Source organism: Patiria miniata, unplaced genomic scaffold (assembly GCF_015706575.1).
Source record: "Patiria miniata isolate m_02_andy unplaced genomic scaffold, ASM1570657v1 HiC_scaffold_7, whole genome shotgun sequence".
Lineage (NCBI taxonomy): Eukaryota > Metazoa > Echinodermata > Asteroidea > Valvatida > Asterinidae > Patiria > Patiria miniata.
Window position 1 is genome coordinate 15,557,445 of NW_024037074.1, and position 23,402 is coordinate 15,580,846.

General features: G+C 38.6%; 1 protein-coding gene across 3 annotated transcripts; it reads right to left on the reverse strand.

The window, feature by feature from the left end:
• Positions 1 to 635: 635 nt before the first annotated feature.
• LOC119746248 (speckle-type POZ protein-like) lies at positions 636 to 23,374 on the reverse strand. 3 transcript variants are annotated; one of them, XM_038223081.1, is made up of 9 exons: positions 23,196 to 23,374; positions 12,113 to 12,258; positions 8,907 to 9,028; positions 7,908 to 8,059; positions 6,943 to 7,070; positions 6,537 to 6,714; positions 5,688 to 5,866; positions 4,955 to 5,097; positions 636 to 4,574 (listed from the first exon to the last, which is right to left on the reverse strand). In XM_038223081.1, the coding sequence occupies exons 2-9, from the start codon at positions 12,149 to 12,151 to the stop codon at positions 4,427 to 4,429; spliced, it is 1,089 nt and encodes a 362-aa protein (XP_038079009.1). In that variant the 5' UTR covers positions 12,152 to 12,258; positions 23,196 to 23,374; the 3' UTR covers positions 636 to 4,426. The 3 variants fall into 3 exon arrangements, with proteins under 3 accessions (XP_038079009.1, XP_038079007.1, XP_038079008.1); XM_038223079.1 differs by having other exon boundaries at positions 636 to 4,577; XM_038223080.1 differs by lacking the exon at positions 23,196 to 23,374 and adding an exon at positions 14,759 to 14,781 and having other exon boundaries at positions 636 to 4,577.
• Between the last annotated feature and the right edge of the window lie 28 nt (positions 23,375 to 23,402).

Here is a 23,402-nt window from a genome sequence, read left to right on the forward strand (position 1 = left end):
TATATAACAGGGATGTATTTAGCTTTACATGGGGTGATTTTAAAACAAATATGTGGAGTTTTATGGCCATGTTTTTAATGTGATAACCAGGGACTGGTCTGGATCAAGGCCATGTTAGGTCACGCACAGTGGCTCAGGATTATTTGGCCAACCACTGTGAATCGCTTACAATGCCTTGGCTGTCTGAACCACGCTTTGCATCTATGGCTGTCCATCTATTGCGAGTTAATGACCAATGTTTAAGTCATAGCCAAAAAAAAACCAATCTGGATACAGCCTTACAAAGCATGTAATGACCTAACACATACACAAGGGTCCTTTCCATTTATTCAGTCCCAAAACTGTAAGCGTAACAGAGAGCCAATAGACTGATCCATTTGGCCACGCCCACTGCCCACAGTCGGATACTAATCACAGCTGTAATTGGTTAAAACACCATGGGGAGGGGCTTAGCGGGTCAGTCTATTGTGTATTCAGGCAAAATGTTACATACACATGCATTTGATTGGTACTTGGCCTGATGTTGCTCAACAGTTAAGCTTCACAAGTTTATATCACCTACTGCCATACAACAACTAATATACTCATGTCACAACTCATGGCCACAGGGAGTGAAAAAAACAATCACCGAAGCCTCTCATTTCTTGAAAGCAATGCTTTATTTCACAGTCAATATGCCATCTCATTCATTCACTTATCCCCTCCTTCAAAAAAAAAAAACAACTTCCAAAGTGTAGTGCATTTTGGTGTCCACTCGAAATTGTGTACCTGTCTTGATAAAGCCATATTCACACAAAACAGGAAATTACTTTGAGATATTTCAAAAACGTTGACAGACCAAGAAGATTACCTATCCAGCAGTTAACACATGTTGCTGAAAATGTTAATCTAGGGAGACAAATAGCCCACTTACAATGTAAGTCAACCAATGAAGATAACAAATTTAGAAGATAACAATTTTCAAAGAATGAAATGTGAAGAACTGTTGTACATGTATATGCAGTAAGTGTCATATATGTCCAATATGCAACAGAGCTTGTTTGTGATAATTGTACATTTATTTTCACTGACGATTGTTTGTGACCATTTAAACCATGGCTGTGATTAAATTGGGGTTGTTGACTTAATTTCAGTGTGAACAGAGGTAAGGTGTACCAAAGGTTGCGTGAAGATTTCAAATTAATCAGAGCTTGGGAGTAGTTAGACAGGTCTTTTGGACATCCATCCAAGTTCAGTAACAAAAAATACATATATTATTGCAGTGCACTAGTAATCTAACAATAAAGTAATCAGTTTTGTCAAGGATATATGCACATGTGTGGTTGCAATTACTTGTATCACTTTCACAGATGTGGGATTATGTTATTTTCAGAGAACACATTATGACTCTTACTTCCAACACTTTAGCGCTCCATGCTGGGTGATACTTTAAGTGCATTATTTTTGGGAGGTGGTTGTCCAAACTGCAACCTTCTGACCGGCCTAACGTAAGATGCTAGTCATTATTTGCTGCTGGCAGCTAAATGAATAGTTACCAGGTAACATATAAATCCACGGCTACCTAGCAATGTCCCGGTAAATACATTGTTTTGAAACCCTGGTAAAGATAACCATATTGCTTAGCAAAACTGTGTAGATAAGCATAGTTGATCAAACATGTATCATACATTCATCTGCTTGGCACTCGGAACATTCTGGCAATATTCTGGCTAACCACCCTCTTTGCTTATCCAATGAGCAACCAGGTTATTTGGTCAAATTTGAGTACACTGGGTTAACCTTCCACAAATGCTGCTTTACAATGTTTGACTGGAGAACTCTTTGATTGGTTAATTCGGAATTTTCTTTGAAGTATTCCAATTTGATTGGTCTTATTTATTCGAAAGTTTATTTTTTATATCTCAATCAATAGACACATTCCACTGTTACCCATTTCACCCGAAAAACTTTTTAAATTGTTTTTAAAATCCACATTTACTGTGGAAAGTAACATTTTTGACCTGTTTTTGAAGTTGATGGACACACTTTTCATTAGGATAGCACCACTTGAATGCCTCCACATCTACTTATGTTCGTTCATTTTTATCCATTCAAATGTCACTGTGCAGATATCAAATATTTGATGTATAGCACCCAAATGTACATGTATACATGTACCTACAAAACAAGCAATGAAATCCTTTTTTACAACACCAAAGTTGGACGTGGAAAACCCTGTTTTGTAATAAAAATACAGCCACTAGTACAATCTCTATAAATTTGTTTCTACAGGCAGCGTGAATGTACAACTTTACATTACAAGGAAATGGTGGGGGAAAAAATGAAGAAAAAAAAATCTAACAGCAAAATAATCTAAAAGTTCATCTTGATTGCAATATTTATAATTACAAGTCAAATTGATATTGCCCGCCCTTTGTGTTTAAACATCTTAAAGTACACTGACCTCGTGTTGTGGTATTCAAATATCTTTAAGGAAAGTGATACATTTGGTGCAAGTAGCTTGTGTTAATGATTATTTTGAAAGCAAAATTGCATACAATTCTACGAACTGACGCAATTCGTCGGGTGCACCACGAAGTGACGTATTGTCTACGGACTTTGTGCACACGATAGGTCATTTCGTGGTGCGACTGACGAATTGCAAGTGACTTTTCATAATTTTTTTTTTCATGACCAATACGGGCGATTCCCAAAACAGTGCCCCACAAGAGGTTACCTTGGAGAGTTACCTTTTTCGCAGTGCATTGTGGGAGACGGTCAACAAATTCGCCATGGACCGGGACACTTAAAATTGTTAGTTTGTCTGGTCAGTAGTTTCTTGAACTTAAATGAATACCACTTATAACCCTACATGGAAAAGACCATGCTGTGCCATTACGCCCCAAGTTGTAATAAAGTCTGTTACTGTAGGTGCCCTGTTACTGTAGGTGCCCCGTTATGGCAGGTGCACCGTTATGGCAGGTGCACAGACAGAGTAGATTCAACATTATAATTTGTGATTCTCGTGCACCGAGCAGTGCAGTAGGTGAACAACCCTGGAACATAAGGGTTATAATATCATCCACTACATCAACTGTCCTCAATCCTGCAACATCCTTCGAAATTCCCCCATGGACTTTGAGGGTCTGAGACGGTAAACATTGCTTTGACTCCTTGTGGGTACTTGACTATACACAGTTCACAATGGACTCTGGATGCAAGTTCTCCAAAAACAGAAACAAGCAGAGATATAAGACAAACAATTGAATATCGGTGCTGAAAGGCGCCGGGTGCCAACGTGAAGATGCTACACACTTGAGCACGTTCAGATGGAGAAATGTTGCGCACGATGTGTCATACACCAGCCAATCAATGTCTACATTCTGTGCATCCTGCAAACTGGAGATCTCATGAGTAATCACACAATGTCATCTACTGTTCCAATACATCCGAGGAGACCTTGTCACCGAATGTTCCTTGTTGATGCAACGATAGTTTATACGGTGACTTTCGACCGCATCACAAGACGGTTGGCACACACAGTGTCCATTTGAAAGCAGGCAAACCAAATGTATACCGTAATTTTGAATTTCACTCACTAAAAATAGGAAGGGGATTCCCTTTCAAACAGTACCGGGGGAAATCACTTTCCAAACTTGTACCAACCACAAGAAACACACACAAATTATGGCATTAACAAAATGAAGGACTCTTTTCCCACAATAGCGGGAACAGTCCTGTTACAAAAACCAAGTATGGATTGAAAATAAATCCACAGAAATGCGAGTATTCAAAAATAGGAATATTAATAACAAGATAATAAATATGTACAGAATGCTGTGCCGAGTTCATTAAATTCTATACTCTAGTTCTGCAGCTTAACTTTGGTAAGTTCTATAAATAAAGTGCAGAGCTCAAAATGCTGTTTGTTATTACGGAACCGTGACAGTTAGAGGTTGATCTGTTGGGATGCAGGGACACAAAAAAACAGACCTAGCTTACTGTGTCCATGATAGGCCAGCAACGATTATTTGGTCAATTGATTTGATCGTTGTGTCGGTTATTGGGTGACCTTTTCAGTTCAATTAATCAAGGACAACTTGGTTTCAGAAGGTACATGAACACAGGCCAACAAATATCTCCGGACCAACAGACCAACCAGCAAAACAAACAGAAGGTATCTGACAAACAAACAGATCCCATTTTCAGCTCTGCACATATTTCATTTTATCTTTCAGACATATATATAATAATATATACAATCCATGTCTAACTGACCAAAAAAACAAAACGAAAAAAGTTGTGAAAACTAAAAAGTAATATTTATAACAATTATAGCAATATTAATATCATTATAACCACAGTATACATACATTACATAGTTTACAATATACAAGGGTTACTTTGAAACAAGTTTGGGGCGTCTACCGTTGAGAGGACAGCGGTCTCAGCTTTGCTTGATTCTCTTGCGCGGCGGTCCCATGAATGGTGGACTCTGGGAGGTGGCAAGGGCACGGAAGGCATCGGCTACAAGGTTGGGGTGACTGTGGACCATCGTCTTCCAGCCCGTGGTTTCCATGACCTCGGGGGCGTGGCTACTTGAGAAGGAAAGGAGGGAGGACAGGGTTTGAATGGGTTGAGTTGCTTATTCAAATGAGAACAAAAACTGCTGTTTGGAACTAAGTAGTCACAAACAGCAGGCTAGTCGAAACGTTGAGACCAAAGACAAGTTCTTTTAGAACTTAAAGCAGGACTGTTCTTATCAGAACAAAAAGTACTTAGCGAAAGTTGATAATAAGCAGGACAAGTTCTTTTCAGAACTAAATATCTTCTAAGCAGTAGTTATTACCACATGGTGTTACCGCAAACCGAAACGATAACAATAAGGATATTTTTAAGCTGCACAGGGCCAACCAACATAATTATTACAAGATATACCTCACATTTTGCGATGCGTGGATTTGCAGAAACTCACCTGTTAATGAAGTCAATTGCAACAGCTTTCAACTGGTCTGCGCTATGTAGGTCTGCTAAAACTAGGACTTCTGCTACGTTTTCTATGACCAGATTGGAACATAAGGCATCTTCACACATCACCTTCAGTCTTTCAAGGGCATACTGTAGTTGAATCAAGGGGGAAAATACAAAACAAAATTACAAATGTGAACTGAAAAGGAAAACAAGACACGCCTGACCAACAAGCTGGGAATGTGATACGGCCCGTCATAGAAATGGTGCACACCTTCAGATGTTTCTATAGATATTTTATTTGTTATCCCAACAGCTCCAGTGGAATACCGATTAATGCAGAGTGCTTGGCCTCGCGAGTGGGATAAGAAATTTATCTTCCAGCAAACTTTCGTGCACATTCAGCATAAAATTGACGGTGTGTGCTTGGCGGGATGTGTGTGGGAATGTGTGTACATGTTCATCTTTTCAAACCGTGGATGAAAAATACCAGAGAACAAAAGAGAACAATAATTCCCAACACGATTCCAAGCATACGTCCACGATTGGGGTCGTGTACAAAACAATTGGGAGTCTTCCTAAAAAGTTTGAGTACAAACAAAAGAGGGACAATAGGACGTCCACGATCGACGGTGAACACACATTTGCGTGCGTGCACGCAGTGTGTCCCACTGGAGCACTCGTGAGTGGTGACCAAGCGCCATCTACATGTTAATACTCAGAGTCCATATTCCCCATACCTTATCTGCAGCTGCTAATAACTCAGCAGCCATGTTGTCCAGGTTGGGTGCTTTGCCCGTGTAGATGAAGCGAAGGATCTCGTTCATCACGTCTGCTTCCACGTCGGTGATGTCCACCCGGCCTAGTTTCTTCTCTTCCATCTCGTGCTCGAACATGGCGTTGAAGACAGGTGAACGGGCTGGCCAATAAAAAGGAGAAAGCTTTAAGTAAATGCATGATGGAATGGTACAATAAAGTGGTAAGTTTCAAGTGAAAAGAGTATCTCCTGCAGGAAGTAGGCATTAAGGTGCCATCATCAATAATAATAATAATATAATAATTGGTTCTTGTAGAGTGCTTTTAACTATTAAAGATCAAAGCGCTTACATCATTATTACCCCTGCTGATTAGGCCATTTAAACATTCCAAATACAATCTCAGCTCCCTGGGGAGTATACAGCTCGATGCAGCCTTTTAGGCGCAAGGAAGCTAATTCAATCACAATAACCATCTCTGCCCTCACAGGTACCCATTTACTCCTGGGTTGAGAGAAGCAATGAGTGACAAAGTGCTTTGCCCAAGGGCACACGCACCATAACCCCAGGCTGGACTCGAACCCACAACCTGCAGAATTACCCGCAGATCACAAATTCAATGCTCCAAAGCAAGAGGCCACAACACTCCATGACCAATCGAATATCTCTAAGTAAATATGCAAGTATTGACATAAACATATTATATACACATGCCCTGCATGCATTTATTTGCATTCTTACATTATATTTTCAAAAATTCCCCTCTACCTACCCTCCTCTTTTTCCGCAATGTTACCAGAAACACAAGACCACAAACGTTTTTGAGGATTTTACCTGCTAGTATTGCTTTGTGTGCTTGGAACTCCTTGCCTGTGACGGATAACGTGACGTCACTGAACGACGTCCTTTCCCATAATGCACTGAGGTCGTCAGCAAGGCGACATTCAGGGACCTTCAACTGGGCCTGACTGGACTGACCGGAAATGTTGACTGTTTCTGCAACCACACTCACCTGAAAGCAAGTTTTCAAAGGTTTTCTCATAGTTAGTGTAGTTAGAAGGGACAACCGAGTAACAGATTGGAGACGAATTGCGTAGACTCTAAAGGACCCATGGAACATATTTTGTCAATTCCTGTTTTTTTGCCAATACTCAAAAAGCCATTTTACTGGAACAATATTACTGGAACAAGGATAGCGTGCTTCCTCGTTTTTCAATGCAAAGTCATTACAATTGCTTACTTCACAGAATAATGTGAGTTTATCGTCAGGGAGGAGACCGTTGGCTTCATCCATCAGAAAGTCTCGTCGGATGAACTTCTTGAAGCCCCAGTCTTTGCCCTGTACAAACCGGTAGGCTCTTTGACTTTCTGTGGAGTTTGAAGAAAAACACAGAAGACAAAATAGCGTAACTCACAAACTTCATTAGGCAGTGATTAATAAGAGTTGGAAAATAAAACTGGCAATCACTCACTGTAATCAACACAAGGACGAATAAACTTCCAGGTGTTTTAAATTGTAATGTTGGGTTTTTCCTTCGTTGACAAGGTTGAAATCTTTAGACACTTTTGTTTATAAAAATGGTCTTACGTCACTTGTTTAAAAGTCCACTTGCAGTACACAAGTGAAAGTTTGATGTAACACCATGAGGCAGAATCTCTTTTTAGAAGATGTGTGGTTCTGAAAAGAACTGGTTGTTTGTGAACTCCACGTTCCAATCAGTATGCTCCAATCAGTGTGCTTTCATCATCAGCATCCACAACTCCACGCCTCAGTATTCATCCAGCTCTATAAATGCAGCCTCATCCACTCCATTCGGCTTTCTCCTGAAGACGATCAAGCAAACCGATCGGAACGTCGTGTTCACAACCAACCGGTTCTTTTCAGAACCACACATCTTCTCAACAGAGATTCTTCCACATGGTGTTACTGCAAACCCCCACTAGTCTACACTACCGACATGCAAAGTTTCAAATCTTATTCATGTTCACTTGCAGTACATTACAATGCAGTGTTATATAGTTGAATGTATCACAAGTCCACAACAAGTAAATCACAAGTCGTTTCATATATCCAGTCACAAGTAACAGGGGATGAACGATAGGAACACTTTTGACTCAACTACAACACTGATACAAAGAAGTTGCTGCAACACAATCATCTTTCTCAAACCATTGCAAGACATCTTATAATTTGAGACTACTCACCCATTGCCTTTGTCTCTTCTCTTTTCGCGTTCAGGATGGAGAATTTGAACTTTGCTCGCACCTCAGCTTTATTACAAGACACCAGGAGGAGGTATAGGGATAGGTAGTCCTTGCTTTCTTCATCCAAGCCCTTGGGGTTGACTCTCAAACACCTACAAAAATTATAAACAAATAAGATGTGTCAATTCCTCTTTTACATATTTGTGAAGTGTTCTGGCAAAATGAGACAGAACTGGGCAGAGGTCAAAATAAGGGTCTGCAGGTATTAGGAAAGGGAATACAATTTCTCCTTACAATACTGTTTATTGCACTTCAATCGGACATTCCGTTAACAAGTTATGGCTGTTTAAAGTTTGCATTTATCGACATGTCAAGAAAGTAAAATACAGAGAAAAAATCCTTTTAAGTTTCAAGTTTTGTATTTGTGAAAATGAAAGATGCCAATTGTTTTCCTTAAAAACACTTTAATTGAACGATTTTTTACTAATCCTTTCAGACATGTGTAGTAGACTTATATATCAAAGATTACAAATTTCAATAAATCTGAAAATTGAAAAAAAATGACCCCATTCGTTTTTTTTGTTAAATTTTCCTCCACAACAGCCTGTGTCCATTTCCGTCTCATTTTTGCCAGAACGACTCAAATTTCAAATAAACAACAAAGGAAAACTGACTAGGTGCATTACAATAATTTTCAAGTTGAACAAAGAAATTGTCTGGAGCGGGGTTTGAACCTGCAGCCTCCGGATTACCGTTCTGGTGCTCTACCAACTGAGCTACCCAGCCCTATGTTGGCGGTTCCCCATTTTGTCAATGTCTTTGTTCCAGGGATGCTAGTCAGAAGCCAATAAACCTGTAGCCAGGCAATCACGCCCAAAGTCCCGATGCTAGCAACATCAGCAATACTGCAAACCTGGTAAATAACGTTCCTTGGGTTTGCAGCATTTGAGTTGGCTTACTTTGTGCAATGAATCAAGGATCAGATTCCCCATGTCATACCATTTCAGTTTGTCGTTGGCTCCAGATGAGAAAGTGGAGCTTTTCAAAACCTCTCCCATTTCCTCTCGGCAGAAGCTGAAGTTGTTGATGGTCCACATGTAAGAGAATTTGACCACCTTCACCTGATGACAACGATGAGGAGTTGACAAAAAATGGGTTAAGTGGTCATAGGCACAGTGATTTACACAAAATAAGGCTTCCTGAAATGTCAAAAAAAATCTAAATAAATTTGGTATACATTATAAATTTGAATTTCCTGGATCCAACCTATCCATATCTACCACTCAATGTAACATTTTGTAAAATGTACAATGTATTAACCATGTTCTCTATCTTTTGATGTATGGGAGTATGGAGCTATAGACATAAATGAGAGTGGGGAGGACAATATACTTGGGTTGAGTTGAGTAGGCTTATAATGTATCTGCGTAGGATTTTGAAATACTGTAAGTATAAATCATGTTTAATTTAATTTATGTGAAATATATGAAACCCTGTACAAATTATATATTATGTGCACAAATCTTTCTCTGAGATTTAAATTTGATTAACCTATCCCCCCTGGGGAGTTTGACAAATTATTAAATAACGCTTTCAATATGTCATGTTAAAAGCCACATTATGCTAAAAAAAAAGTTTGAGCCAAAACTGTCTACGTGATTGCATTTCGTTACATATGTAAAGATTTCACATGCACATCTACAGTCCAGATTACATGTACATATGTAAGTTTACTCATTTTGTAGACGGCGTAGGCTCCTGGTACAAGTAGGCGTACAACGTATATTATATCCCTATTTACAGGACAATGACTACAGTATGTAGCAGGGATTAAATCTAATTTCCTGTATGACCTAAGAACCTTTAGTCTGAGAGTATTGACTGGCAGGTTTCTGGAGCCCTTATCCATTGTTGTCATCTGTGACTGCTATAATCCAACCGTGGTTCCTTGAGCGCTTGCACATGTGTGCTGATGCACAAGCGCAGGTTGTTAAGAAATGGGCATGTGCAACTTTCTAGCCTAGTCATTAAAGGTACTAGACAACATTTTCAAACATGCATTAATTTTGAAGAGTGCACCCAGAATTATGATGTCATAGATATCAGATGTAACCGGGACAGGAATAAAGTGGACCCTAATTCTATGGAACGACCCATCACTCATACAGGTTGCACTGATACTGCCATCTGCATCAAATATATTGCATGCGATCACAGACAAAAAAGAGATGGAATAGGCCTACTTAAGCGGTATCATGGCCGAATAGTGTCAAGTTATAGTTTTTTTTCTTTCATACATGTGGACACAATGATTTGCTTTACAGTCAAAATTGTCAACAAAAGAGGCATCAGCGTCTGTGGAATGGATAGGCTAAAATATCAGGTGGGTCAGAGCAGTCCTTGGCAGTGATAAATGAACATTTCCACAACCTCCTCCTTTGTGATCTGTTAGACTAATCTATCAATCAAAATGACATTCTGGACAAAGTTTAAAGATGTGACATTTGACTGGAGTAATATGAACTGACCATTTTAAGTAACGAGTGACTGTTTCATGGTTGCTCCAGTAAATTAAGATTGATCAATGGCCTGGGGCCCAACATCAACCGTCAAACCAAATATTCTTGTCCAACTTCAAAAGTGAAATGTTGAGATGTTTCAAAAGCACTACTGTACAAATAGAGTGTGCAGGACACTTTGGCACTTATTTTTAGAACTGGCCCCCAATTATGGCCTTTGTTTGGAACTCTCTGATTGATGACCTTTATGATCAATGTGTTGTGTGTCCACTGTTCAGGGAAACCAGGAGGCCAGATGATAAGACCAAGTGAAGAAAAATAAACCAATTTCTTGCTCCCGCCCACTTCCTTTTTTTCCCACCCGTCTTTTTGTTTTTCCCATCACACATTTGCAATATCTTTTACACATGTATCTATGTAAGTTGTTTTTGTTCCCAGCAAAACTGTACAAGTTCAAAATCTGGAAGAAAGGGTGATAGCGCCTTTGAACACAAAAGTTTCAGCAAAAGAAAATGGAAGAATCTATCCGCCATCTTTGAAAAATTGCCATTTTGAGGGATAAAAGGGCTGCCTCCTTTTTTCAGAATGTCCGGATGAGAGACTATTTTTTTTTTTACTTGGTCTATAACCGTTGTTACAGTTTGTTCACGACACTCACCAATCTGTGCATTACTGAACCTGCAAGTGTACACTCATGTGTAAAATACTTCTTTTTCCTTTCTTGATTTTTTGAACAACTCTTCCCATCCAAAAAAAAAGTTTTGAAAAAAAATATTTTTTTGTTTAATTTTTGGTTCAAATTATTAACATGTCTACATACATGATGTGCATGTAGATTATATGGAATAAGTCATGCTTTGAAAAAGCTGTTAGTATGAAGTCTTCCATGTACATGTACACTACATGTACTAAATAATTATATTCAAGGCTTCATTTGCAAGGAACCTTCGCCAAATACTGCCCATCTCCACCACTGTCCTGTAAACCAATATATTAGCAATGGCAATTCATGTACATGTGTATGGATGGTACAAGCGTACATGTACATGTCCCTGAGCACAATGAAGTACTGACAATGAAATTCAAGTAGGAAAAATGAATATCACATGCTTATTTCCTCATTGTTTAAAGATACAGGGTTGTTGTTAAATTAAGTTCTTCATTACTTTTTAAAAATTTAGGCAGCAGAGTTGCCTAATGTAATCTGCAAATTAACCCTGCATAAATAAATCTGCATTGAACCCTTTACCTCTCGTACCGCCCCGACTTGCCCTGCCTATTACTCCTTATACCGCCCAAACCGCCCCATCACTGTCTGATTTTATGGATTCATGGAGGATTAAATACAATGTAATGCAATAAATGCTAAAAAAAGGTTTAACACTTTTGGACACTTTTTAAAAGCGCAGGAATTATTTTAAAAACTTTTGATTTTTTTAAAATTAATAAATGGTACAGGGGTGTGAATCTTAAAATAAAAAAATGAAACAATAAAGTTGAAATTAAAGTTGTTACCCTGTCTCAATGAAGTGTGCATATCCCCAGCATGCTCAGCCAACACACGAGTTCCAATGTTTACGCAATAAACATATTTTATTCTCAAGTTTACAAAATAATCAAACAATCTCAAGGTATATTGTGAATGTGTTTGTTTAATTTGCAATGCTGAATTTCTGGTCGTCCTACCTGGGTGTAGCACCAATTCTCTGCCACGGGACACGACATCTCAGCTGGAGGGGGACTCGGGGCCCGTGACGTCGCCAGCTTGAAACCTCAGTCACTCCGACGCGCCGCTCAGAAAAGAAACCCAGAAATAAAAACCTCCAGTCAATCTGCAGGGAGCACAGAGAACAGAAAAACAGATTTGCCGAGTACGATAACTTCATATTGAATTTCACAAGCCGGGGATGTGGATGGATCTCATTATGTTGGGTTCCCCGAGGCTGAACGTATTTATGGGTGAATTTGGCTCGCTACGTTAAAGAGCCATGCTGCTCTGCGGTTTGAATGGCTATTCTTTCACACCATTGTCAGTACGCTATTCGTGTGTATGGCTATTGGTTAGCAGGAAATTTAATCGGTGAAATACATTTGCTGAGTTTAATAAAGCTGAATTATAAACCAAACACAAGAATTGTACATGTATGCACATATGTATGTTAATTAATACATGTACAAGTATTCCTGTACTTTTAAACAGTATGTACAATGTACACAAATAAACTGATACCTTGTGCACAAAAATTCTGTCTTGCACCACTTTTTCAAGATATTGCCAAAAAATTTGATGCAGAGTTACATGTAGGTATGCCCTAGAATGATTATACATGAACATGTAACTTGTTCTTGTTCCATGGCTAATCATGAACGTGAAGTAAACATAAAATTGCAACAACAAAAAAAACCACATTAATTGATCATTGTTCCTGCACCTTTAGGACAATAAAATTCTGTGACTTTTCCATGACAAAATTATGAAAATCCATGACCTAGTTCATCAAAATACAGACCAAAACTGTAAAACTTGTTCGTGGAACGTGCGTTACAGAAACAGAAAAAAAAAAAAAAAAGCAATAATGTCTTTCAAAATCAAAATGTTTAAATTACCAGTGACATTTCTCACATTTTGTTGGGTATAAAAATTAGATTTACGATGCTAAATTATAAATATTTGTACAAAGTTTAAAAAAAAAAAAAATTGGTCCTCACCAAATTCCATGTTTTTTTCAGGCATGGAAATTGAAAATAATATTGGATGACTTTTCCAGTTTTTTTTCCAGGCCGCAGAACCCTGATACATGTACATGTACATGTATGGGTCACATGCATAAGATGTACGAAATCTAATAACATTGTTTACATGGATAGTACACAGCATGGTCATGTAAACCACACAATTTACATTGAACATGTGGTGATTGAGCCATGAAGTTGAAAAGTTATTCTTACGTATATATTTTCCTACGTACACCCAATGTTCATGTTGGATTGCATGTACATTTTTTTCCCACACATATCAAATTATCAATCATAAAGTAATTTCCTCATGACAAATTAACCTTGTGGTGACAGCACTCTAAACGAAATCCTCATGGCGCCTGGAGTTACCCATGCATGAATTTACTCATCACACTCGGCCAGGACTTTAATAATAACGATCTTTCCAGGGAGAAAATTAATAACGGATTCTCGGCACCGTCTGTGACACATCCTCACACTTCTGACCTCAAGCAAAAGAAGAGAGAGCGAGACAAAAAAATAGCAGAGCCATCGCCTTTTGTTTATTTTAATTATCGACACTGTCCCACCACTGAACTCCATGGGTGTTAATCACGGTCACCCTCGGGTGAGCACAAATATATCCCTGACAGGATACCAGCGGGTTTCGTCGGAGCTGAGCCCCTTCGCAACTTGCTTAGTGATTTATGGCACTTTCATTTTACTAGCACTGGAGACCGTCAAAGCTCTGGTCTTCCAAGCTTCTGATCCCTGTGCATGTAACTGAGTAGCCATGAGCTAAATGAAATATGCATGGGACAAGGACTGACAATGTGGGAAGAGAGTGATTTAACTTAAGTCAGGCTTGCTCTCAGCATGGTTCAATGATAAGTCGCATGACCTGAGAACTCAACTAAACTTTAATTAAAGGCTGGTTTATACCTGCCCCAACTAGACGGAAAAGGGCGACCCTGAACTCAGACATCTTCTTGTGAATTTAATGTACATGTTTTACATTGTAATTGCAATTGTTCATTTTCACTGGTCTCTAGTCTAGTCTACCGGTACATCCGGTGAGCATTGGCTTTTTTAAAATTTCCTAGTGCATGATGTATAATGAATGCATACATAATCAAGTAATGTGCAGAGTATATGTACATGTACACTTAAAATTTTAGTGTTCACTTCTATTCTAATCCACTGGGCTTAAATCATACATGTCTAAAATTAAATAATAAAAAGTATGAATGATCTGCAGAGTCAATTGTGCACTAAACGGGCATATACCGGTACGCTTAAATTATGCATCTTGATGTAGAGGATGCGACATGCCACATGTACTTCTATGTATGTCATGACAAATGAATGCTATAGTTTTGCGAGAACAAACTGAACAAAAACACATATTTATTTTAAAAAAAGTTTTGTAGAGACCTGTGTTAAAATTGCTCTCATGTATACATACAATGTACAAATATGTAACCTACATGTACATGTACATTGTGTTTACCTATGTACATGTACATGTACCGGTATCAATAACACCAAATTATACTGGCACTGCATGGAAACTTGCAGATAGGTACATGAATTTAACAACATTTATGACCTTACAATGCAAGCTAGGTCAGCTGTAGCAATATCAGCCCAGTGTTGACCTCCTCCTCCCCCCCAGGTGCATCAAAACGGGGTCAATTTGTGCAAGCTCCGTAGCACACAAGTAGGAAATAAACACTGCACGCAACAACAAACACAAATACAAGAACATGTGCTGTAAACTAACAAGGTTATCGCCACATTATAGCAAAACACAGAGTATTTATGCACGAAGAATGCATTTCAGACTTAACTTGAACATGGACTATTATATCAATGATGTGCATGCACTTGCACATGTATGTACATAGTTCTTTCAACAGGCTGTGCACTAGAAATAATAATCTTGTTTATTAAAATCTGCGGCTTATCGAAATAAAAAAAAATGTAAAACCGTCTGCCCAAAATTCCACAGTTGTCTTGTCACTGTTAACAGAGTGGATATATACAGGTCAGCAAACAATTTTGCAAACATGTACACTAACCCTACAATGTAGGTCAATAAAAATTATTCAATAATAAAAAAACAGTCATCCATAAAATCCTTAAATTGCTGAATTCAACTCGACCTACATTGTAATACATGTAGATGGCTTATGTTAGTCAGGAAGCCGAAAACCGTGAGAGGGCATTCTATAAAAGATGTTGTACATAAATATACCCTTAAAAAAATACAGGTGAAGTGTATCATGCATTTAAAGGGAATGTACATCATTGGCTTTTGCTGTAATTTTTCAGAAATGAACTATTTGAGGGGTTACTATAATAGATCAAATATTGTTACACTGACATGTTTGAAGTTTTGTGTTCGAAAATGCTGGAAACACCAAGAAAAACACAAATGGTGGAGTAGTCTGGTTCCCTGACTCCACTAAAGATAAAATTGATCAATTTATAGATGCCGGAAAATTGTAAGGTAAGGGAACCAGTCCACCTGGCCTGCACCCGTTCATAAACATGTAACCAATAGCAAATAAAATTTGGACTGAAAAAATGGTGAATTTGGAGGAGAAGTTGAAAAATAGTTAGGTTTTTCCAACGGTGGTCGGCCGACCACCGTTGGAAATTTATACAAAAATACCATTTTCTTGAAAATGACTTCACACCAGGTGCCATAATTTTACAGGATGCTTTTGACTGTCATTTACCAACATCCTAGTAAGCTATTTCGTAAAAACTTTGTAGTTCTATTTTTCGATGTTTGCAAATGTTGTATATTCCCTTTAAGTAAAAACAGTGTCCACGTAGATCTCACATGTATGGCGTTGTCGCATAATTAATAGCATCGAATGCCAACAACCTCCTTGATCACGCAGGTAAGTTGAGTCCATTGACCCATCCCTGGAGGGGGAAAACCAAGGGGAGTAACGAGAGACAAGTAACTGGTCTCACACGCACAGCGGGGTACCAGTCATAATAATAAAAAAGGGGTGTACGATCCTGCATGCGATGCACACGTCCGCAGATGGTAACCGCTGTTTTCCCTGCAGCCCGCATTCGCCATGCGGTCACGTCTCGGAACACATCAAGAGCAACTCAAGTCAAGCTGGTGTGTGATTACTATGACAGGATTGATTATCAGAATGGGGGAGGGGTGTTAATGTGCAACTGTGGGCAAAGTGCAGTGACTTCTTCTCCAGCATCACAGAATAGACAGGGGTGAAATGTTGGAGTGGTGGATGCACTTTGCATTGTCAGGTGACAAAAACAGATGTTCTTACTGTTCCCAACTTAAAATGCACCTGCAGCGTCATAAAATTAATGCCATGCTGAAAACAGCCTCACTAATGGAATTTATGACTCATTACCAACACAAACATGAATGTCTCTGTAGGTAGGTGTGCAATCGAACATGTATGTCTTGCAAATTATGTATGTAATGTATGGATGTAAATGTAGACACTATGTATACACACACGTTCAAGTACACTCTTTTAGATGATGTACCAGTATCATGTACATCTGCAAAAATACATTATGTACAAATGAAATGGTCCGTGGTTCACTATCGGTACAATGCATGATGATGTTTGGCATGCTTATAAATATTTCATTAAATTCTACAAATAAAACTATATGTAATGAAACCTCTGCTGCATAATTTCACTCAATTGATAGTCTTAATTTAAGCAATTTATTGCTATCAATAATTCAGAGACAATTTTCTTGATTAATTATCTGCTGAACGTCCAAAATTATTTCTTTCATGGAAAATGCATTACATATATAAGCCTTTATATCATGATTGTATTAATAGCATGCATGTTTACCTTAATTGTGCAGACACGTACATCATAGTACATGTACACTGCACATCTGCACTGACTATACAAGTAAACATAAATACTTTGTCCAATCTACATCAATTTACAAAGGTTGTATCAAACATGCACTTTACACAGTACAATGGTCGGGATTAAAATACCTTTGTCCACTTTTCCCCCCTTGTAATGGAGCAAATAAATTGACATTACGTGTACTTTTCACAGGCTCTGAGTGATGTCGTAAAGTACTTCATTCAGCCGTAATTTATGGGGGGGGGGGATATCGTTATTCAGGGTTTGGAGAGCTCTTCACAGTACGCCTCACCTCTCCATACTGCCCGCACCCCTTGTGTGCTTTAAACTTTTCATCGTATTGACTTCCCCTCTCAGTTGGAAAATCAATTCTTCATTTTTTTTGTATCTAATGGTGTCATCCGTGAGTTAGTACAGTCAAACCTGTGCACTAGCTAGTGCATTGACCTGGCGTGTGTACCAACGTAAAGAAAGGGTGCAATGTGCCTGTCAAGTGTGTTTTCCAAGACTTATCTGACAGTGAGTGAAGCTTATCTAAACATGATGGGAAAACTCTCTCTCAATATTGATCCCCTGTTGGCTACTATGTTTTAATTTGGGGGAAAAAAATGAAAAAAGTGGATAAGTTTTTATGTCATGATAGTAAAGGAATGGACATCGTGGTTTTTCACATGTGTTTTGCACACACACACAAAAATGGGAAAAACCATTGTTATTAATGATGTTTTATACAAGGGGTGTGAAATTGGTATGCCACTGATACTAAACACAACATCATGTACTTTGACATTTTGCAGATTTTGGAGTTCAAAAGGAATTCCGATAATTGTAAAGGGCAGGCCTTTAGTTAAAATAGCTGTTGGTTCACAAAATCCCACCATGGGTCAACATGCAAATCTGTGATTATTTAATTAATTAATGTATACATACATGTATATGTGGCTGCAGTGTACACGTAGGTGTTCTGTACATGGTACAGAGTACTGTACATTATTTATACATATATATGTGTGTACATACAATTTATTTTTTCACTACTTTTCACATACTGGTACATGTACATGCTTGTGTAGGCCTCAGGCCATGCTAAGGTGAGCAAATGTCATAAAAAAAGGCAGATTAAATATTAAGGTGAATTCTGTTTTCTTTCCCAATACATGTGACCTGTGCGCGTATTTGCGTGCATGGATTTTCTAGCTCAGCATTTCTTTTCTCAGTTAGTCGTTTCACCCAAGGCGATGCTCAGCGTCCATTCATCCATGAAAACGGCTTGCAATCAATGGGAAAATTACAGGCAGCTTTAGGCTGCACTCTGGTGCTATGGCCTTGACATCATATTAGGTACGGGCCACTGCGTTGCATTAGTACAGTACTCAGGGAAGTTAACGCTATCATAGACCAACTTGTTTTTCACAGCACTGGTAGCGTTAGCTAGATATCATTTAATGCATGCTTGTATAATGACACAGAACGTAATGCTAGAAATGGTGTTGTCAACACAAGTCACCATTGGAGCATATATGACGTTTTAATTTTTGAAGAAAAAAAAAACTTTTTTAGAATTTCATGATACCATATTTCAGTACCCTTCATTCAGTAAGCAGTTTGCAGCAACTTTTGTCTGATGATATATGGGGCAAGGAAGAAAAGAATACAATTTTGTGTGTGTAGACGTCTCAGACAGAGCCAAAAAGGGTCAAATTTAACTTATTTTCGGTTCCACTGCAAATGTTTCCCACAAACGAATTTGCTACACATCTGCTCTTGCAAAGCAAATTTCAAGCAAGTTCAATAATCAGTTTGTTTCCATGGTTTCAGCAAGAATTAACAAGGACTGTACGAAGTACATAAAGTCACACATGTACATGTATACATACAGGATTCTATCTTGGACATTAGTTCAAAAAAAAAATGCTTCCGGTTACCCTACATGTACAGGTACCTAGTAGAGCCCCTACCCTAATTTTTTATTGGTAAAAATGAGGAAAAAACCACAAACACCACCAATTACTACCTTTTTACCCTTTACTACACGCAGACACCGCCATATGATCGTACACAAAAAAAATTTGCCAAAAAAACCCCATAAATTCCCTACCTACCCACCTACACAAATGTACCCTATTTTTAAATGCCATGTAATCGGAAGCAGAACTGTTCTTTTTTTTTTGGCACATGACAAGTGCACAATGTATGTTCTATTTTTGTAATTGTACTCTTCAATGGTTTCCTCATCTTGGGGTACTGGTACTTTCTACTCCTAGTACTGGGCATACATGTACATTGTTTACTCTAGCGCTTTCGGTTGTAGCCAAAGATTGAGTTGTAACCAAACAGGAGTTACAAGTAACTAAACTGACCTTGAATACGATGTTGCAACTTTAGTATCAACAATTAGTTTCCCCTCAACTACCATGAGTGTTCGTATCATGTGCTTAGAAATGACACAGGAAGAAGTGTGGTCTGTATTGATTTACCATAGCATAAAAATAACAGCACTGCTGACGAAACCTCAGCCCCTTCGGAAGATTGAAAAGGTTTCAGTCTGTTCACACTGCATGCAAACATACATTGTACATGTAAGGCCAAACAAAAAAATAAGTCGGTCTCTGGTCAGCGCTTGTCAATTTTAATCATGCGCGTCAATCTTTTTTTCCTTCCAAAATGTTCCGCGGTAGCTCCAACAGCGCCCTCTATTGCCGCACCTCCTCAATGTTTTTTTTACCAAAGAGCACAAGGAATGGGAAATTGCACCAAGGCAAATGATCCAGACTACCAGGGCAAATTATGGAGGACACCAATGTACATGAGGACACCAAATAGCAAAATAGTACCCCACCTTGTCTGTACAATCCAAGCTTGAAGAAAAAAAAAAAAGCCGCGTCGCCGCGTCAATTCCGGAACTTTGGTCTGACCAGAGACCGAATATTATTTTTTTTTTGCCTAACTACCGTTTCATGCAAACGTACTACCGTTTCATTCAAACATATAGTAGCACAAGAACAATTCAGTGCAAACCATAGGTTTAGAGTCAAAATGCAAAACTGTACATTTATAATAAGTCAGTCTCCTGATGATGGGCAGAGCATACCGGTACTGTCCAAAATGTCAAGTCTCCCCGGTTCTTTTCACAAACTCTCATAAGAGATTTGCTACATGATGCAACTGTTAACTTAATCTAGCACTATCTTCGCCATGTTCAAGGGCGGATCCGGGGGGGCCAAAGGGGGCCATGGCCCCCCCAAAAACGAAACCAATTTTTTTTGTTTTTATGTGACATCGCAATAAAGGCAGGCAATGAGTACACCACCATCTTTTCCTCAAAAAAACATTGGTTAAAGTGGTTAGAAATTGCCTCAGATCACACCACAGAGCATCTAGAATCCAAAATTTTTCGGCGCCCTTATTCGGGCCCCGAACCCCACGCCGTAAACAAAAATTGAATTTGACCCACTCTTTTGGGGGACCAAATTGTTTTTTGCCCCCCCCCCCAAATTGTGTTCTGGATCCGCCCTTGGCCATGTTAACCTTTAAATCTTTTCAAAAATGTATGAATGTGTTTCAGAAGATCATTATTTTTTAGTCACCTATGAGACAAAAACATGTTTCTATACTGTGTATGAGAGTCCCAACACTTAAGATAGTAAAAACATGCAATACAAGAAAATAGACTGGCACATAAAACAACCAGTCCAACACCGCTTTAGGACTACAGGTGTAAACAGAAACATCTGGTACCTAGCTCTATTTCTACACATTCATCTATATATAGTCATGTCACCAGACTACTGAGGGTCAACGTCAATCTTTCCATAAAGTTGGACACGCACCAGTCTAGTCTTAGGCTTCAAATTGAAATCACTTGGCTTCACTTTCAGGTGCAAATTTTTGAAGAAAGGTCTCTTTTAAAAATTGAATTGAGATCTCAAACTTAGCAGGTGAAAGAATGAGGACCTTGTCTTTGCCTCAAGACAATTTTGGAGAATTTTGTCGGCTAAAGAGTAAATCCAGTTTGTAAGATTTTGTTGTGCATTTTTTGCTGCACTCAAGGTTCCAGTCTGGTACCATCAGTGCTATTTTCTAACACAGAAAAAAAAATTGCTTGAAGTTGCTATTTTTCTAGCTGTTTTGCTAGCAATACAGTAATTCAATTTGTATGACACATCAGGTGAAGAAAAATTGGCCCTCTGTTTAGTTCAATAGAATAGGTACTTTACAAATCCCAAGTAATTTGTAACCTGGATCCCACTGCAACATGTACATGTACATGTAGAACACATACATGTGGGAAATTTGTATAAGTTTGTGAAATACAAATTCTTATTATAAGGCCCCCCCCCCCAAAAAAATACTCGGTCTCTGGTCAGACCAAAGTTCCGGAATTGACGCGGCGACGCGGCTTTTTTTTTTTATCTCTTCAAGCTTGGATTGTACAGACAAGGTGGGGTACTATTTTGCTTTTTTAGTGTCCTCATGTACATTGGTGTCCTCCATAATTTGCCTTGGTGCTTTCGATCATTTGCCTTGGTGCAATTTCCCATTCCTTGGTGCTCTTTGGTAAAAAAAATTGAGGAGGTGCAGGTGCGGCAATAGAGGGCGCTGTTGGAGTTACCGCGGAACATTTTGGAGAAAAAAAAAGATTGACGTGCATGATTAAAATCGACGCGCGCGCTGACCAGATGGAATTTTTTTTTTTTTTTTTTTGAAGGGCAAAACCTGTAATTTGAAATACAAATTGTTTGCAATTTTATCTCTGGTTTAGAAGAGTACCGATACATGTACTTATCTGGTTGGTTTAGGAAATACATATAGTTCGAAACTGCCGCCACGTTGCTCAATTTTGAGCAACGTGGCAGCAGTTTTTCTTATACTTTTCTTTACTTTCATGTTTTTAATCACATCGTTCTTTTTATTTAGGGCCTTGGTAGATTTCATTTTCTTCTTTGTAGGCCTTATCCTTGGCTTTGGAGGATTTTGGAGGGAAATAAAGTCAGAGAACCATTCAGTTGATTTATATATTGTTGATGTACCCTAACGTGGCGCGGCCCCTAACGTGGCGCACTTTTATTTTTCGCCTGTAGCGCCTAGCTAGAGCAAAAGTTTTAACTGAAATTTCACAGAAAGTGAAATTTCATCAAGTTCTAAACACTCCCGTTCATAAATCGCTAGTTTATTTACTCGTTACAAAGTTAAAAGAAAAAATTATTTTGGCGTGATTTTCCGATTTTATTTTCAAGTGCAAAGTGAACCCTTTGAAAATGCCCCGAAAAATAAGAAAATAATTTTCTGACAAACATCTTGCTGGGTTTGTAAGTAAAGATAAAAATTATTTATCAGAATTTATCAAGTTTACAGAAATTCTTAAATGTTAATTTGGAATTTTCTGAGATTTATTCAAGTGCGCCACGTTAGGGAACACTCCGCCAATTTGTGCCCAATTTCCGGACGCGACCGTTTTTGCATTTCAGATTAAATTTTATGAAACCGAAATTGTTCACAGAGGTTAAATAGCAAGCATTAAAAAGGTAAAAGTACCAGTATTTCACTGCATGAATTTGAGGTTTGTCAACAAAGAGGTTTGGCAACACTACACGAGGAAAGTTGGGTAAGCTTCGAAGTGCGCCATGTTAGGGAACACGACTACATGTATTATTAGGTCAGGGTCCTCAGGGAACCAGACAGTTCTGTAACAATAGCAGAAACTCAAAGTTAAAGGACACATTTCCGTAGTGATTATTATTTCCAACACGCCGAAAAAGTGAACTGCGGCATTAAAAAAAGTAAACCACAACGTTAGAAAAATTGTTAAACGTTGTCAGTACCCTGGCAGTCATGGCAGTGTCAGTAAGTGGTGGTCAAAATAAAAGTCAAGTGATGAATCACAAAAAGAAAACAAGAGAATTAACAGTAACAGCACATTATGTCTAAGAAAAGTTGGCACATGTGTGAGCAAAACCTCGATGTGGCTTATTAACACTGGGCCCCCCACCACTTACCCACCCCCCCCCCCCCCCCCCCAACATGATTTTGCACGCACACACACGCAATGCAAACCGTACCGACGTGCAGCACATAGATCAGAACGCACGTAATTTGTACACAAATCTCAGATACAAAAATACTGAATTCTGAATTACAAAATGTGTACTTTTACCTACCTTATGACTGCTCAATGCAACACTGGAGGATGTCTATAGATTACTTTATCAAAAAATGTATTTCTTGGTGACAAATTTCATTTAGCTTTGTAGAAATTACAGGAAAAATTCACCACTGCTCCTGAATCAATTCGCAACTTCTGAATTTGGTGTCCTTTTGTATTCCTGTACATCCGGGTGCTTGTCTAATTCGGGGTCAAAGGTGAA

Excerpts from the sequence above, each read along its gene's own strand:
- LOC119746248 (XM_038223079.1), bottom strand. The coding sequence starts at position 12,151 with ATGTCGTGTCCCGTGGCAGAGAATTGGTGCTACACCCAG. Across the intron at positions 8,060-8,906 it reads GCCAACGACAAACTGAAATG|GTGTTTGAGAGTCAACCCCA; the intron begins GTATGACATGGG and ends TAATTTTTGTAG. Across the intron at positions 4,578-4,954 it reads GCAATTGACTTCATTAACAG|TAGCCACGCCCCCGAGGTCA; the intron begins GTGAGTTTCTGC and ends TTCCTTCTCAAG.